The sequence below is a fragment of the Dermacentor variabilis genome, chromosome 5 (assembly GCF_050947875.1).
Source record: "Dermacentor variabilis isolate Ectoservices chromosome 5, ASM5094787v1, whole genome shotgun sequence".
Classification (NCBI taxonomy): Eukaryota; Metazoa; Arthropoda; class Arachnida; order Ixodida; family Ixodidae; genus Dermacentor; species Dermacentor variabilis.
The window spans coordinates 99181180-99199625 of record NC_134572.1 but is presented as its reverse complement, the minus strand read 5'-3'; the positions used below and the strand labels follow the sequence as shown (position 1 = coordinate 99199625).

At 44.8% G+C, this 18446-nt stretch overlaps 1 protein-coding gene across 7 annotated transcripts in view; it reads left to right on the top strand.

Moving 5' to 3' along the window:
* LOC142582970 (SWI/SNF-related matrix-associated actin-dependent regulator of chromatin subfamily E member 1-like) overlaps positions 1 to 18446 on the top strand; it is a 36350-nt gene that overhangs the window by 16553 nt on the left and 1351 nt on the right. For 5 of the 7 annotated variants that reach the window (XM_075693160.1, XM_075693159.1, XM_075693161.1 and 2 more), the window contains 6 exons: positions 5741 to 5799; positions 6731 to 6794; positions 12070 to 12129; positions 13860 to 14029; positions 15535 to 15636; positions 16321 to 16803. In XM_075693160.1, coding sequence (XP_075549275.1) covers positions 5741 to 5799; positions 6731 to 6794; positions 12070 to 12129; positions 13860 to 14029; positions 15535 to 15636; positions 16321 to 16803 — 938 coding nt within the window. The remainder of the gene's footprint in view (positions 1 to 5740; positions 5800 to 6730; positions 6795 to 12069; positions 12130 to 13859; positions 14030 to 15534; positions 15637 to 16320; positions 16804 to 18446) is intronic. The other 2 variants (XM_075693162.1, XM_075693158.1) reach the window with 1 other exon arrangement.

Sequence of the window (18446 nt, the reverse complement as noted above, 5' to 3'; positions counted from 1 at the left end):
TCTCCCGTGTCTATGCTGGCTCTCGACGCGGGGGATGATGGGCGCATGTGCTCCCCACAAGATAAAGACCGCAGCAGTGAGTGACTGTACCTTCATGCTGCCTGTCGCTTCATTGCGAACGAGGCGCGAGAACACAGCGCTCACGAAGCTCTTAACACAAGCTGCACCCTGCCCCTTTCGCAAATCACTTTCAAGATGTGGGCCCGTGCAGTTATCTTCAGCACACAGCGGTGAAAACTCAGCGCACGAAGCTATTAGCAGTCGGCGCTCTCTATCCGCATCGCAGAATGTTTTCAAGATACGATCCGGACGGCCGTGCCATATACGCAGGCGCTGCCGGTGTACATTTGATCACAGCTCATAATGGTTCGATGTGGATGGATAAGGTGCTAATGAGCAATAACAGCTTATAATCATCAGAATGTCATCAGTGCACCGGCCGTCACCACCTGCAGTACTTTGCTTGCGTTATCAATGCACCTTGCGCCGCTGTGTGCACTAGTTCGTGTTGTCGCAGCCCCTTTGTTTGTTTGTACTGGCTGGATCAAGTTTCATAACATTGAAAATGACACTGGGCTGCGTGGAGATGAGCAAGTGGCACAGTGCTTATGCATATTTAGGCAACTCCCAGAGAAATTCCTGCGTGAATTTTTTTTCTTCATTCCGCCGGCATGTTTGCAGTCGCGATATTGTCGCAGTGTTCAACAGTCTTTGCTGCGGCGTGTCATGTTTATGTTATCAAGAATTCGACGTTACATTCGTAGAGTTCTCGGATAGCAACATTGTTGCTGCCGGCGCACCTCACCCATCCTCAAGCGAAAGCGACGCACCGCCATGTTTTCGCGACAAAAAGTAGAAACACTACGTTTTAACCGATGCGTATGCATATAATAAGCTGGTGCGGTTTATGCGGATACAAAACACTTTATGTTCAATGGCCGCTGAGTCTGGGATTTGACTTTACTACTTTTAAAACGAAACTACTGTTTAAGCGGGTACGGTTTAACGAGGTTTTACTGTAGTACAGATTGGAACTAAGTAGCACAGATTGCCAGCGCAGAGGTGCCTGCAGCCAATGCACCACGTAAAACAGTATCCTTCTGATCTGGCTGGCACATTTCCCAATGAGCTTGAACAGTTTATTTCATTTGCGAGCAGCGAAGGCTCTTCTTCTGTGGCAGACATGCTGAAACTTTTAATTCGTGAAAATCTTGAAGGTTCATTTCCAGATGTTCATGTTGCTGTTAGAATTTTTTTGTGCTTGATGGTCACAAATTGCACAAGCTGAATGATCATTAAGCAAGCTGAAATTCAGCAGGAACAGGCTTTGATCAATGGTGACTGACAGCCGCCTCAGCATTTTGTTGCTGTTTCTTAGGAGGGTCAATGTTGAAGATCTCTTCAACTGTCCCAGCAAAGGGCATGAAAATGCTTTTAGAAACGTACATACCTTTCTTTCTTTTCTTAAAAGATGAATAAGAGGAAGCATGTTAACACTTATACACGTACCAATTAAAGGTTGAATTTCTGCGAAACGCATAACCTATTTTCTACACTGTGTTGAAGTAGAATATTTGTTTAAAAATGTAAATTTATTCCGCAATTTAATAGTAGAAAAGGCATATGAATGTTTCCTTCTCTTATAAAAGCCTGCAAGAATGTGAGTTTATTACTTGTTTAAAAGTAATAAATTAAGTTATGTATGATTGTTTATTCGAGAATGTTGTTAAAAACATTTACTCTTCTTTCAGCATGAACAAACTAGCCTGACAAATCTTAATGCTGTCAATGTCGCTTCGTCTCCTGGTATAGTTAGATTCTGATGACAACCTCTCCACATGCTCTGCGAGAAAGTAGTTGCCCAGGTGATGTTCATAAACACTCCGGAGATTCTTTGTGTAAATACGACGTGTTCTTTGTAGCGAATTCTAGAAAGCGTGAAGTCTCAAGAATGACGAGAGGTTAAGGGGGGGGAAGAAGCCCCCCTTTATTGAACTGGGCCATAAGCGCTGTTAATCCGGCCCTGTGCCTAACCACAAATAAAGCCTGTCTGAGTGCATTTGTTTGAGAGCATCCGATGTAGTTCTTTTCCGGCCAGTGAGCAGCTTCTAAATTGGCATTGGCGGTTAATTTGTACATTGTTTAGTGCGTACCTGAACGTCGTTCCCTGTGGACTATGTATTGGCGAGGTTTGACTGTATTTCTTCTAGTGGTGCATAGTAAAAATTATTATTATTATTATTATTATTATTATTATTATTATTATTATTATTATTATTATTATTATTATTGAAGGACACAGACAGCAAATATATTTTTTGACTGTAGAGTGATTTATTCTTATTATTTTATAAAGTGGTGATGTATGCAAGTACCATTGCATGGCAGACGGGAATTCCACAATATTGTTACGGTGAAGAGAAGGAAGAAGTTGAATTGGACTAGGGGAAGACGAAGTCTGGCAGTTGCCTGAATGCCATATACCTCTCTTGTAAATATACATTATTTTATACTCGTGGGCCTGCTTTCTTCCTGCAACATTTTGGTGGAGGTGCGGGGTACAATCACGGAACATCACAGCGGACGTCATCTACCTGCTGCCACAATGGCAAATCAACCGACACAAGCGACAACACCTCAGCAGCCCGTGCCAACGGTCATCCTCACTCATCCGCGGGACCCAGGGACATTTTGTGGCACGGACACCGCCGAAGTCGAGGACTGGCTTACGATGTACAAGCGAGTGTGCGACAACAAGTGGGATCCAACAATGATGCTAGCAAACATGATATTTTATCTAAGAGGAACTGCGAAGCAATGGTACGACACACACGAGGCTGACCTAACAACCTGGGATGTCTGCAAAGAAAAAATGCGAGACCTGTTTGGCAGACCTGTCGGTCGTCAGCTGGCAGCAAAAAAAGAACATGCGTGCCGCGCTCAGACGTCCACAGAATCCTATGTCATGTACATACAGGATGTGCTGGCCCTCTGTCGCAAGGCTGATAACAACATGACCGAGGCAGACAAGATTGGTCACACACTGAAAGGTATTGCAGACGATGCCTTCAATCTCCTGATGTGCAAGGATTGTGCCACTGTGGATGCAATTATAAAGGAGTGCCGGCGCTTCGAACAAGCGAAGGGCTGCCGCGTCACTCAAACTTTCGGCCGATTGCCCAATACCGCCGCGACATCTTCTTGCGAAGACCTGCGCGGTTAGTTCAGCCCACAGGACTGGAAGATATCACGCGCATCGTTCACCGTGAGCTTGAGGTCATAGCTCCGGCTCCAGTTCGTTCCGACTGTCGGGAAAGCGTGCCCGCTATCTATCTCCCTTATACAAGCGGTCGTTCGGGAGGAAATAGCAAGTTTGGGCATTCCATCTCTGTGCTCGTTCCGCCATACAAACACCTACCAGATTTCTCCGGCCGCTCGCTTCAAGACGCAAAGCTTTCCACCACTCCGTCGCAACCCAGCTGACTGGCGCACAGCGGATGATAAACCCATCTGTTTTAATTGCTCCGGTATTGGACACATTGCCCGTCATTGCCGCAACCACTGGTCATCGCCTCCTCGATGGTCGTCTCCGAGTCACTACCGCCAAGTACCAGACAAACGTAGTTTTTCGCCCTATACGCCGACTAGGAACATCAACGCCGACAGTGCTCCACCAAGATCCAGCCGCTCCCCGTCTCCGCAAGGTCGCACGTCCCGTTTGCTTCTCATTCACCGCTCTTCGTCCGCTTCTGCAACCGGTCGCTTCGCTTCTGGAAACTGGCGGTGCAGCTCCCGGAGGTGAAGCTGCAACTCCGACCCGGCCCACAAATCCTCTGTTGACCCTGCCTACATGTGGAAACCTACTGGACATTGAAGTTGATGGCGTTCCTGTTAGATCTCTGGTTGATACAGGAGCGCAGCTTTCAGTTATGAGCGCTGCTCTCCGCCGAAGGCTCAGAAAGGTTCTGACACCCGCCGTACCGGGCACTGTGCGAGTCGCCGATGGGAGTACTTCACCTGTCCTTGGAATATGCACAGCACGTGTGACCATTGGGGACCATTATACCATTGTTCTATTTATCGTCCTTGAACACTCCGCACGACCTAATTCTCGGCCTCGACTTCCTTTCGAAACACTCTGCCCAAATTGACTGCTCCGCAGGTGTTGTGCTGTTGGATCTGCCACTTCCTGCCGACGCAACAACTTGTGCTTCACACCGCTTATGTTCTGCTGAGTTTGCAAGGCTGTCTCCACAAGCGGCTACAGATGTCCTCCTGACGCCCTGTCCTCCTGTACCTGATGGCGAGTACATCATGTCGCCGCTTACTGACGTGGTTTTTTCGCGCAATATTGCCCTGCCGAGCACCTTAATCCGGATCCGCGAAAACTGAACTCGCGTGCCCATCCTCAATTTTGGATTTTCGTCGCATGTGCTGCCACACGGTATCGCCATAGCGCATATCACTCCTTTGGAGGAATTTGAGGTTTCTTCTCTGACCTCTGAATCCTTCCTCAGTACCAACAGACCTTTGTCACCCACTCCTCCGTACTCAACGCCCGCGGACGCCCGCGGACGATGTTTCTAAGATGATCGCCCCTGACCTTCCTTCCGAGCAAACAGCAGCTCTTCGTCACCTCCTGTCATCTTATCGGGACATCTTTGATTTGGATGACCGTCCACTTGGCCAGACATCTGTTGTCTCAACAAAAAGTCTGGCAGTTGCCTGAACGCCATATACCTCTGTTGTAAATATACATTATATTATACTCGTGGGCCTGCTTTCTTTCTGCAACAATATTTACAACTTCACTGCGAGCTACTTCATTGCTAAATGTAGATGAAACTTGGCTTAATGTTAGAGTTGTCTCAGCGGCTAATTGTCATGTAATTTGTTACAGGATAATTTCAATAAAACAAGAGTTAGCCGTTTTCTGCAACCTCCTTTCATAGACAGCCATGTATTGATAGCAGACGGGAATTCTGTAACGTTCACAACTTTACTGTGAACTAATTGTGACAAGTAAATGAAACTCGGCATAATGATAGTCGTCTTAGGGGCCAATTTCAGTATGATTTTTTCCAAGATACCTCCATTATATCGAAAGCTAATGAGTATTCGTGAGAAACTGGAGCCGAAATTTTTTTTTTCGACAGGTAGACAGACGAACATCGACCACTGCCGTGAGGTAGCTACAGATAGCTTTGCTGCAAAAAGCGCGGAGCGCCATTTATAATGAGAACTAAGGAGGATTAAGCTGTTTATACTCACTGGTGCATGCTAATATTTAGCATATTAAGCTTGTATAGTTGTTCTGACTGCCAGATAAAGCAGACTGGTTGTGAACCGGCCTGCTTTTTTCATGTTTGCTTAGATTCAGATTTGCTTTTCTGATGTGAAGGTCCCCTTCATCAAAATGATAGAAATATCATATACTTCAACAGCACATGGTCTCCCCGCTAGTACTTATGAATGTGTATATGCATATGCGTTGGCAGGCATGCATTGTTTTTTCTTGCAAATTCAGTTTCTGAAAACATGTTATTCCTGCTGAGGCTGGTGGCAACTGCATGTTGCACATCCCGTGATGGCTGTGTTGCTTTATGTGTGCACCTTTGTTTGCCTGTCAGTTGCAGTGTTTCAAGATGAACACGGTTGTTAGGCTTATACCATAGTTGTTGTTAATTAAGTGCTTGCTAGCTTTTAACAATAAATTCATGAGTGCTGCTTCTATTTCCAGCCCAGCAAGCTGCTGAAGAAAGGGAGGCCCTTGAACGGAGTCCATCAGTTGTCAGTTCGGTCAGTTGGGTGCTTTTGTGTTTGACCATTTACTGTACGCTCCGTTTAAGCATAACTTGGTCAGGGCAGATTAGTATGTGATATGCTGAACAGCTTGGGACCTTTATTTAGCCTAGAATGTCAGAAAACTGACAGAGTTGGTGAAGAGATTAGGTGCAGACAACGTGGACACCAGAGGAATGAAAAGGATAACTCAAACTTGAAGCAGTGGAAAAGAAGGCACAAAAACTACCTGTGCATGCTCTAGGGAAGGTAGCACCAATCCATCTATCATGAACTTGCTTGTGTACTCTTGCTTGTGGAGGTATACCATTCTCTATGAATGGTGATTGAAGCCTGCCTTACGCACATGTTACTGTGGTTATTGATATGACGTGTTTTGACCATAACACAGACTTGTCGGTTCTTATACTGAATAGAGCTTTACTATTTGGAGTACATTTACATTTGTGATATTGTTTAGCTCTCTTGTCCATTCAGCTACCTTTCAGCTGGATTTCCAGCATGAACAGATTTCAAGCCCTGTTAAAATTGGCGATTACCCATTTTCTTGGAAAATAAGTGCCACGAATCAGTCACTTTCTTTTGTGTGGCGTAGAGTGCTTGTGCCCTATATTTACTTTTCAGTCTGTGGCCAGCGAAGCTGGCTGATTATGGGAAGATTCTATTGATACCAACATTTTAGTTGCAAAAAGCCGGTAAAATTTGCCATTAAATGTAGCAAATTTTATTGTTTTATTGATTAAAGGGATGAATTCTGCCCAAGCTTCTCATTTTTTTTTCGTGTGTGTTACAAATTTGTTTAGATGAACAGGGGTCTTCATGTTGAATGGTGGTCATCATACTGGGCAGAGACCTTTTCTTTGTTCTTCTCAGTATCGCCAATTATGACTTCTGCATTTGACGTACATACTTGTATTTGCCTTTGCAGTCGCTTATGACATCTCAGAAAAGTGATGGCAAGGTTAGCATACAACCGGCAGAAGATGAGGATGGTGAGCACTCAAATGCAGATTTTGTTCACTTAATGTTAATGTTCACATAATGTTAGCACTTATCCTCCTCCTCCCCCTCCTCTTTCTCTCTTTAAGACCTGAGTGCCCATTTCAGAGTTCCCTTCTGCTCCGAAACACAATGGGTGAAGTGCATTACAGTTTTAGCAATACGTTATCGCGCTGCCATTCCTGCCACCACTTCCACCACCTCCCAGCTTTGGACATGCTATCTAGGCTGCATAAATGCCCACAGCAACTTGTCATGCACAAAGCTGGAAGGTTTGAGCAGTATACGCACATTAAAGGTGTCTGTTCTTCTTAATGTCAAGTTGTGGAGTTGCGAAAGTTCTATGTGGGCACTAGCATGTGGCTCAGCTACAGGTCTTGTCAAATTCACACTGCCTTTGCAACTTTTCACTAGGACAGTACGTCACCTTGGTAATGACACTTACCATATATCTGTACAGTTGAGCGCTTCTATAATGAACGCATCTACAACAAAATGACCTGTAACAAAGGAATAATTCTCTCCTGGTTCTGTTGTGAGACGTCCAGTGCACACAACCTTTACAACAAAGTGGGCACAACGAATGAATTTGGAGGCCCCAAGCGCTTCGTTCTAGAGGTGCCCAACTGTATAGCTGTTTGATATTTCATTGCAGTGCTTCTAGAAATGTTAAGTATTCAGAACTGCCTTTGAACTGTTTCTCATTGGAAGGCATTTGTCCATGATACTATTTTGTAAGAATGCAGAGCTTCTCCTTGGACACAGATGCTGGAATAGTTTGGTATCATAACAGGCAGGCTACGGCCTTAGTAATATAATATAAAAGCACATGCCATTGTACTGCAGGTGGTTGCAAAGCACCCTTTGCGTTGTGCGCAATGTGAATAGACGAAATTTGTTTTGTCTTATTGTACAAGTTGTGTGACATTTGTCTTATTGTGTGACATTCCGACTTTCTTTTTTTCTTAACCTCTCTGCGCTGCATGTTTCAAAAGCAGCTGCATCATAGGGTTTCCTCGTGCCATTTAATTTTTTGTGTGCTGAACACATCCCTTATAGTTGTGTCTCGTTAGGGGTCCAAGGTAGGCAAACCAGGGGTGCGGTGGGCAGGAGACAGTTTTTTGTTGCACACTTCTTTCTGTTCACTATTGGCAAAAGCTGCGATGCAGCATTCTTTGCGCCTTGCCGAGAATTCATTGCTGCTGCTTTCCTACTGCCAAATTTTCAAACAATCTGGAGGCCAGCGCTGTCAACTGGAAAGGCATTCTTAGTTTGGTGTTGTTGCTGCTGCTGCTGATGTGAAATGTAGAAGTCTGTCTTCTATTTCAATGGGTGTTTAAACGTTACCTTATTTTTCTGGTTGCTTTTGTTTTGTTTTTTATAGCACTGTATGAAAATGACACCTTTGCTTGCACTTAGTCCATTGTCCCCTCTTTCTAATTTTGATACTGTGTACCCTATCAGTATTGCCTTTAACTATTGTATGTCAATTGCATGCCCTAGATTTTCTGAAAACCTTATGTGTTGAAGGGGACAAATCTAAAATAACCGGTGTCTGAAACTTACAGAAACTTAAGGAGCAAATGTGTGTGTGTGTGTCGTCAGCTACCTTTTAATGAAGATATTTTGCTTAGGATACCCTTAGTTCTTTTCTCTTCGGTGTTACACATTCTTTGTTCTGTTTTTATTTTGTATCCTATTACTAGGAAACTGCATTTTAATTTATGGCTATTGATAAATGTTTAATCTACTTAAAGAGGGTAGTTTAGGTGCCTGCACAGTTTTATTGGTTTTCAGCTGTTAAATCTACAGACCCTCTATTAGGGCAAACTGTAGATGGGATAAATTACTGCACTTGCTGAGCGCATTTCTAAGGGGCTCGTGTCAGAAGACCATATTGTCACGTTCATGCTATCTCTTTTGATGAGGTGAGGGGTAGGTTTTAAATTGCAAAATATGTAGCTTTCATGTTGGACGCATCTGCAGCTTTTCCAAGAACTTGTTACTGAGAGTAACTCAGCCATAAAGTTATCCGTTACAAGTTTCAAGAACAATGCTGCAAGGAATCATCAGTTGTATAGTAGCATGTTTTACTGAGGGGGACATTTGGGAAGCACACAGGTCATGCTTGTGGGGTGTTGGGTTCAGCTGCACCAAGGCGTCATTGCGCGGGCATTTTGCCTATTCTGGTGTCCCTATTCTGGCGTCTCCTTTGGATGGAGCAATTTGCAGCGGCAGCTAAATTAGCAGAGCGAGTGCGAGGGAATCTTCTCCACTGCAACACATGGTGCGTACACGTTTTCCTCTCGCTCGCCGGCCCCTTTATGTGGGCATCACTCGGGCCTGAGTTCATCTGCAGTGCCTTACGCCTACGGCAAGTGCATACCTTATGTTATTTCTTTTCCGAACACACGGCGAAGAGTGGTGCTTAGCGCTCGCACGTGGTCATACTATACCGAACCGCATTTATTGGAGGCCCGAACTGACGGCAGATTTCCCTATAGCTCTTGCAAGTGGGCCCATTGCTCATCGAGCATATCTGAGGGAGCCATTCTCTCTCAGCAACATGTTTTGCCGTGCTGGTGTCTATATTTTTCGCCCTTAGGGCGGGAGCCCTTTGATTCTCATGCTTCCCTGGCACCGGACATTTATGAAGTGCTGGGTGCCACCAGAGGCAAGTAAACAACAGCGCACTAGATTACGCAAGGTGACGACCAACGCAGCCCTGAGGCTCGCTAGGCTCAAAATCTCGGTGGTGCCAGTGTGGGGTCTTGTCTCTCACAGGAGTACTGACCACGCCTGGTCTGAGCTTGACAAGCCTCACGATAACGTCAGCTGTTGCCTCAAATAACCTAGCGTGCTGCTGTGCGTGCACTCAGGCTGCAGAAGGGGGACACTGAGCGCTGCTCACACCAGAAAACAGTGTTGCCATAAGTTAACGAAAACAGTTTACTTGCCTCCGGCGACACCCGGCACTGCTCAAAAGCCTGGTGCTGGGGCACCATGGGAATCAAAGGAGCTCCCGCACCAGAGGCAAAAAGTACAGAGGAGGAGGCCCCTGCAGGTCGCGGCAGGAGGAAGGCTCCCTGCGGCTATGCTGCGTACTCTCACGAGGACCAGCAGGCCCACTTGCAAGAGCTAGGGCAATCTCTGCTGTCTAAGGCCTCTGATAAGTGCAGCTTGGCGTAGTATAACCACGCAGGAGCACTAGGCACCACTTTTGAGCTTAGCGTTATGAAAAGGAGCAACACAAGGTACGTACTCTTGCCGTAGGTGCAAGGCACCGCAGAGAAGCTCAAGTCTGAGAGATGGCCAAAAAAAGCTGGCGGGTCAGAGGAAAAACTTGTGCACACCCTGTGCTGTCCCTCGGAGGTCTCCTCGCGGTCGCTCTGCCGGTCACGCGGCCGTAGTGGCCTGCAGTGTGAAGTGCCACCGCTTTCTTGGAAAATGCCACCCCTGGCAGACAGTCACAGGTGGAAAGGGAGAGGCACAGGGACGGCAGAACAGGTGAACGCCTACACAAAGGTGCCGGGGCACACCACGATCCCCACAGAGGAGTGTGGTGTTAATTGTTAAGTGTGGCCATGCTTATTTCTTTTTTGTCAAGTATTTGGAATGCTAGAGGCACTTTGTCATACTGAAAACTTGTGCCTTTTCAGCTTAGCTTGATTGGCATTAATTTTATCTCTACTGCTACAACTCTACTGCACCATTAAAGTCTGAATCTTATATCAGTAATAAACTCTCTCATGCCAGTTTCTTCTCATAGTAAGACTAGTCCTTGCTTTATTTCTAAAGGGTGACCGAGGGAGCACAGAGTCATAGTCCTTGTGTACATATTGGTTTGTACTTAGCACAGTTGAATTTTAAAGTAAAACACTTGCACTGAGACATGACTATAACGCATGTGTTCATGCAGAATTATATGTTTGGGACACGTGGCGCCTTGTTCAATATAAATTTTCTTTTTTGACATTTGGCAGCAGTAAGCTTTGTGCTTGCGATAACTGCAGCTGCAATTGAAAAGCTTTTTGCTTCCATGAAAAGGAGCCACGGGTTGAAAAATGCAATAAGACAAAACAGATGCATGTGTCTATCACTAAATGAATATTGACCAAAGTAGGCCGAAGCATGCTTGGAAAACGTTGAGTAGAATTAAAGGATATAGAGAAGAACGAAGGATGGTGGATTCAGTCTGGGTGGCAATGTTATTATGAGATGATTTTTCTTCGTCTTGACGAAGAGAACTACGCAAGGTTATAACTGGTGTTGCAGAAGTCCCAAGGCAATTTTTTCATCATGTGCTGTCCCAAACATGACATTACAAGTTTGGAAAACCTGACTGGCATTGCTCATGTAAATTGAGCTTCCAGACTGCAAGGGAAGTGGAAATCAGCGCAAGTAAAAAGTGTAAACGTGTCATCATTCAGTAAATTTTGGCAGCGCCTCCACTACACCAAAGGACCAATGGGGACACCAAAGCTGGAACCCAGACTGGTCTGTGGGCTGAGTGCTCACCAAGGCTTCTGCATTCCTGGAGTGTACAAGATTGCATATACTAGCCAGTCTTGTATGCCCCGGCCTGCTCTGGCCTTGATGGCCCCAACCCACAGACCGTCCTGGTTCCAGCTTTGATCACCCCACTGCTCCTTGGTTGCCCCGGAGATCCTGTGCCACCCGCTTTATCATCATCATCTCAGGAGCTCTCCAGACCCCTCCATTTGCCAGTATTACAGACCCCAGAGTCTGGCAGCAGACTTCTGCAACACCAGTCGGAACCTTGCTGACAAGTCAAGACAAGGACAAGTTCACTTGTTGAAATGTTGGTACTGGAAAGAGGCTTACCCCCTCACCCCCTGCCCCTCTTGTTCTTTACCTCCTCTAATTGACTGCTATGACATTTACGCAAATGCTTGCTTTAGTGAAATGGTTCAGTACGTCAAAAGCCACATTTTGAAAGCTAGGGTATGCCTCAGATTGCATCTCGCACGCCGAAATATTTTTTAAATGGTTGTATTTGCCAGTGGGCACTCTTGGGAAAGACACGCCATAATAAGTTACAGTGGCATGACTCTAAAAAAGAGACGGAACTCTCCAATTTAGTTGCGTTGTTTACACCAACTGTACTTTTGCACCACCTGAGTAAGAGCTGGCTGAATGTGGCTTTTGGGTCTGCTGAACTTGCTTTTCTTCTTCCCTTGCCTGTGAATTGCAGGAGCACTATTTCACTGAAATGTAATTGCGACCATTTTTGTCTCGTTTGTGTAGGGATAGGCTCTGGCTCGATGAGTAATAGCATTTACCTTTTGGAAGTCAAGGGTTTGAGTGGTAGGTCTCCTTCCAATTACTTCTTAATGGGGGTAATGAGCTAACAATGCTTGCATAAGCTTTAAAGAAAATAACTGTGTGTTTAGCCTTGCGTTCAGTGGATGTCTTCAGTGCTGAATTTACCTGCTGTTACCATCAGCTAAACTTGCCTTGCTTTCACGTGCCATTTCATGAAATATTGCTGTATTGATAGCTTGTGTAAATAAGTCCAGATTACAAACAATAGCTTGTTAAATTCTCTGCTGTATATAGAAAAACATCAGAAAATAAGTGCTTTTGTTGAAGTATGGTCTATTTAAAGTCTTTCAGTGTTAAAATATAAATTGTCACTATATGTGTTCTCAGCAGTGTGGCAGCCATGTGAAACTTTGTCTGTCTCTCACTCAGCACTTGTGCGTGGAACGTTGAAGCCACCATAAAAGCAATGCAGTGCAGCAAACTAGTGCGGCCTCATCCAGTTGACAATGGCCATATTTGGAATTACAGAATGCATGCCACTCAATCTTAACTGCAGCAGCTATGTGGCGCTAGGCTTCTACAAGGTCCTTGTGGGTACACTTTTTGAGGCATGTTGGCTAAATAACTAGCCGAATCCTCCAAATAGATAGATCTTGCCAAGCATAAAGCGACGTGCATCCTGCCAGTACCGTGTTAGCAGTAGTTGCCAGCAGTTTCTCAATGTAGGTGGGCTCAAGGCAAGCTTGAGTTGAATCCCGGGGCCAGCCGCATTTTTGGTGCTCCCAGTACATTATTTGCCATAAGCCTGCCTCTATGATCTTTCTGTCTGCTCATGGTTTCCTTATATATATTCACCCTAACCTGCTCTCTTCATAGCAAAAGTTAGGACAGTTTGTCCTATGGGGCACTTTTTCCCCAACTCTCCTAAGAAAAATTAATAGAGCTATAAACTTGTGATCATAGCTGCCATTCTGCCTTGTAATGCCTATCATGATTGATAACCTTGTGGCAGTGGTCGTATGATGAAATCTGCCATGAGATCCCTCTTCTGGAAACCGCTGTTGTCATGTTGTCGCAACTCTCGTGATGCTTTTAGCCAAAACACTAAAATTGCAAGTGTGGTGTGGTACTTTAAACTTTTTAGGATAGAATTGGAAACAAAATAAATTCAGAAAGGTGCTGCAGCAGTTTTTTTATGCCTTCTCTTTGTGTGGAATTTTGATGTAGACACTATTATCGACACTATTGTGCATGTTTATTTAGTTGTTTGTTTTAGTCTAGTGGCATAATATAGCATTCAAGAGTTGCTTTCTTTTGAAACTCTGGCAAGGGGAAAGGAAATTGTGAGCTTGCTAATGATTGCAATGTGCAGAAGGCCCAAGAAAAAGGTCTAAATTTTGGAGGTGTGCGGGACTAAGGTGCACAAAATGTGAAAATGCTCATGTACTTAGATTTAGGTTTAAGAAACCCGGATGGTCACAATTTAACGCAGAGCACTCCACTACAGCATCACTTACAGCCTCAGTGTCACTTTGGGTCGTTAAACCACCATGAATCAATCAACAGGAAGGTCACAGAGGGTGCAAGCTAGCAGGGAAATTCATCAAGAGTTGCTTAACATTGCATAGTATTGCAGGGACTTACTTCCATCGGCTGTTGCACTACATGATTGTAAGGACTGGAGGGAATCGGTGAAGTCTGGGCAGTTGTCGATGTTTTTCTTTTCTTTCCCTCTGTGAATAACACGGGTTACTACTGCCTTTTCCCTTCAGATATCGATGAGTTCTCTGTGAAGCACATAGCAGCGTCTCGATACATGCGGAATCACAGGTTGATTAACGAAATCTTCAGTGACGCCGTGGTGCCTGACGTGAGGTCAGTTGTCACAACAGCAAGAATGAGTGTTCTCAAGCGTCAGGTGCAGTCCCTCACTATGCACCAGGTACGTCCCTTTTTGTTGTCTGATTCACATTAGACTAAGGTGAGCTTTACTCAGCATGAATCCTGAACACGCCAGATTAAAAAGTACCTAACCAGGTTTGGGCATTGCAATCAGACAAGCACAGCACCTTGATCACGCAGTGGCAGTTGTCTGCAAAATATTAAGTGGCAGCACTGTGTGAAAACAGCTGCAATTTCAGACTAAAACCTGCACACCCTTCCTCTCAAGGGAGCCCACACAAATGACTCTATGTAAGAGCACCCACTGCAACGTCGCCGATTATGGCATGTTACCGTGGTAAATTTTCCAGTGCAGAATGCGCTCGCTGACGTTAGTTGAGGCAGGAGAGCGTGTCTAATGGCAGTGAAGCTCACTTCCTGGCAGCAAGGCTGCGTGACCTTTCAATTTCTCCTCCTCCAGTGATGAAACAATTTGAAAAATATTTGTGGTAAAACGCTCCCTAGATGGCGCCCTAAAACTTCCAGTGCGTAAGAAGAATTTACAATGGGCCTGGCGACGGTTGGAATGTTCGGTCAACCGTCGCAATGTGCAGCTCACAACACAGCACGTAGAACAACTCACACCTGAAATCAAGGGCAGTATTCTTGAAAGATCACTTTCGGGGATGTGATCACTTGTTAAATTTCACACGACCAGCACCAGATGCATCGGTGTCTACAGCCCTTGGTATAGCACCAGGCACATTGTCACCCATAGAAGTTGATGCATGCAATACCAGGTGAAACGAAATCTCACGAAAGTGATTGCATGCCCGAAAGTGATTGTTCAAGGATACCACCCCAATGCAAGATGCTCCCACTCCTGCATCCTATCACAAAACTTTAGGGCTAGTTGGCTATTGCCAACAACTACTGGGTGGCCTGTGCACATCTGTGATAGAGTGTACACGTGAGAGCAAGTTTGGAAAGCAGTGCTGCTGTGAAAAAAAAAAATAATGATTCTTCGCAGCCTGGGAATGCGAGTTGAAATCAAGTGCTATATACATGCACATTTTCAACCAATGCAATGTATTGAACAATTCCACTTTGTAGAGATGTACTAGAAGGAATTTTAATTTTTTGCTGTCACTGCAGTCTCCAAACTTTTACTCACCAGTGTACATGGCTAATAGTAAATTCTATATTTTTGTCTCTTTTTTCATACACAAGCTACTTAGTTTAACTACTTACTGCTTTGTAAATTATATTTGCTGACTGAAAAAAATATTTTTTACAGCATTTTAAATGGAAAGAAAGTTTTCATTAGATCACAAGTAGTGTTGTATATTAGGGCAGATGATGTTGCTATGCCTCTTGCAAAGCTTATGTAATGAGATCAATATTTTCACTCTGCTAAGCGCATTTAATGTTCGATTCCAGCAAAAGGGAAAATGCTGCTTTGGGTGTGCTTAGTGGTTAGTGTAAGCTATGCGTGCTCTTCTGCTAGATAAGTGCTTAATGCTGTAGTGAAAACTTTTTTTCCACACTGTTATTTATCTTTTTCAGGAAAAATTGGAAGCCGAACTGCAGCAGATAGAGGAAAAATTTGAAGCCAAGAAGCGCAAGTTCCTTGAAGCCAGTGAGCTGTTTCAGGCAGACTTAAAAAAGGTAAATAAATTGCTTTACTGTTTTTTTTTTCTGCAGTTTCTTCTGCTATTTTTCTTCTACCGAACACGCATTTTCTTCCAACAGCATAGATTAAAAGGAGTGAATGAAGGGAGGGATGGTGCACATTTCACTCATAAGTTCTGTTCACAAAGTCTACCCTCTTATTGGGTCATCTGCATCTTTTCTTTTTTCTTCTTTATATATATTTTGTTTGTTTATTCAAGACAATCTTGTAAAAAATTGCCTTGGAGCGCACGGCCAAAGGTGAAAAATTGCCTGACAGGGCCATGACTCAGGTGCATTTAATGTTTGATTGCAACAGAAGGGAGAACGCTACTGTGGGTGTGCATATATGTTCAGACAGGCCTTCAAAGCAAAATCTAGTTGCTAGAAAATTGCAATATCTTTGTTATTCTGCGCTAAAATTAATGACGTAAGTGGGAATGTCTAGGTGTGACAGTCGAATCGGCTGGGCTAGTAAAATAAGTGGATGCCTGTGGGTTTCTCACAGTGACTGTAGTTCAGCAACAAGATAGCTGGGAAAACATATGAATGGGAAATAAATCACCCAAAATTCTTGCAATCTTAACATACACAAGCAAAGGAATATGGCACACTCACACATGCACTTGTACTCGTGTGGAAATGAGTAAAAGCACATTATTTTTGCCTTTGTACGTGCAGCGTTGTGGGAAGACTGTCGACACAGAAACCTACCAGAAGATGGTGGAGCGGGCTCTGGAGCAGCTGAAGAAGGACAATGCTGCCAAGGAGGAGCAGCGTGGCAGCAGCGACAGCAAAGGGAAGGAAAGTGAAGATGGGGCTGACGGTGGTGCGGCAGGCTCGCCCGAAGGTGAAGGAGGGATTGCCAAGGGGGGAAACGGCCTGCCTGAGCCCATGGAGACATCATCGTCTCCTCCCTGTGCCACCACGGGAGGGCAGCAGCCGGCAGAAGCTTCGGCTGTGCCCGAGGAAGAGGAGGACAACGATGAAGAAAGGGGTAGCAGCAGCAGCAGCAGTGCTCTTCCTCCCTCCAGCAAGGAACTTCCAGCAGAGGACACTCAGGAACCAGCGAGTACTGGGGCTGCCACAACACCTACTCAGCAGCAGCAGCCTCCTGCAACCCCCATGGAATGCGAGGACATGGTGGAAAGCCAGGACTCTCAGGTGAGCCAGCCACCTGCGAGTTTTGGGGGCAGTTCTATAACAGGGGAGACCCCCCCCCCCAACTATAGTAGGCGCTGAGCATGTTGTAGTACCTCATTGCTACACATGCACTCAATTCTGAACACCAATACAGTAGTCTTCTGTTAATAGACAGCTTTAGTATATATAGCGTTTGCAATTGAACGTAAAAGCATTATGTACATAAAGAAATAGCGTCGTCCTCACTGTGCATGCTCAGAACGTTATTGGGTTTCTGCGGTTTACGTGCGCTATGATAACGTACGTTATTTGGCGAGTTTAACGACCGTGATGTTTACGGATGCTAAGAAATAGCGTTTTCGAACATGGGGGGGGGGGGGGCGGCACCCATGGCTCCTGCTTCAGCGTCACTTCTCGCGATGACTACGCTCTCACTCGCGTTGATCGCCAGTAACTATTGTAATGAGCTTTCGCTTTCTCTAAACTCACCTGAAAGGTTAGCTATGAGCGCATAGCACGTCCATTTTCTGAGATCGTTCGGCGATTCTGGCGCCCTTACGCCTAACGAGACGTGTCTACATAGCAACAGAAGGATGGTTGCTAATGGACTGTCTTGGCTTGGATACATTTGGCATGTGACACCAGACGGCGCCCTGTTTTATAATGTTTTCTTTACGTTTGTGTTTCCGTACAGTAAACTAAAAGACTTGAAAGGACACGCACCGTAACATCCCGCAAAGGTGTTTACATTTAACGTACGTAAGGCAAACGCTATTCTAAAACTGTCTAATTAGATTTTTTGGTTAATTCGATCCCGACCGAACGTCCAAGCCGGTGCCCATGCATATCTATGAGCCCGAAGTTTCATTATTTTGATCCTAAAATTAGCGTTTGCGGGATAATTCTAACTTGGCCAGTCAGCACGCATGCGTGTGTTCCCTATGGTGACGCCAGTAGCACAACCCCTTTAGTGGCAGTGTCCATCTCCGTGAAGCTTGTGGAACAGTGAATGTGTTGAACATGCATCATCACCTGTCGTAAATGCCTATTTTTAACCCGCTCTACAAAGATTTTCAAGCAATAACCATAGATCACTATGTCCGATTATGGTATTTACCCTGTTCTAAAGCTATTTTTTTTTTTCAAGAAAATTGGGGCGTATATTGCCTGCGCAGTGCAATCGGATATGAAACCTAAACCACCTTTGCGGCATTCGTATGCTTTAACGCATAACACAAATGTACTGCGGTGAAGCTGATTTCAGGAAATTCGCCACCATTGTGCAACACAAATATTTTTCTTGCTGGAAAATCGGATGCGTTAGAATTCTACTTTATTCAGGAGCTTTAATTTAATTTCTGCATTAGTGTTCCGCTTTAGACACACAAGAAGTGTGTGAGTGTGAATTGGGGGTGTGTATTAGACTCTGGCAATTATTGCCAAATTAAACGGTAGTGTGTTCTGGCATTTTTATGCATGTTGTTTAAGTTGAGCCACCAGGTAATTCAATTAGTTTTGTTAGTCAGAATCAGAATTGGTTTTATTGTGATGATTAGAGAAGGTTGCAGGATGGTAATATACAGAAGGCGGTCCCGAAGTCAAAGACTGCGATGGGACCTTCTTTCCAAACTAAATGTGATGAAGCACAGATTACAGCAGTTGCA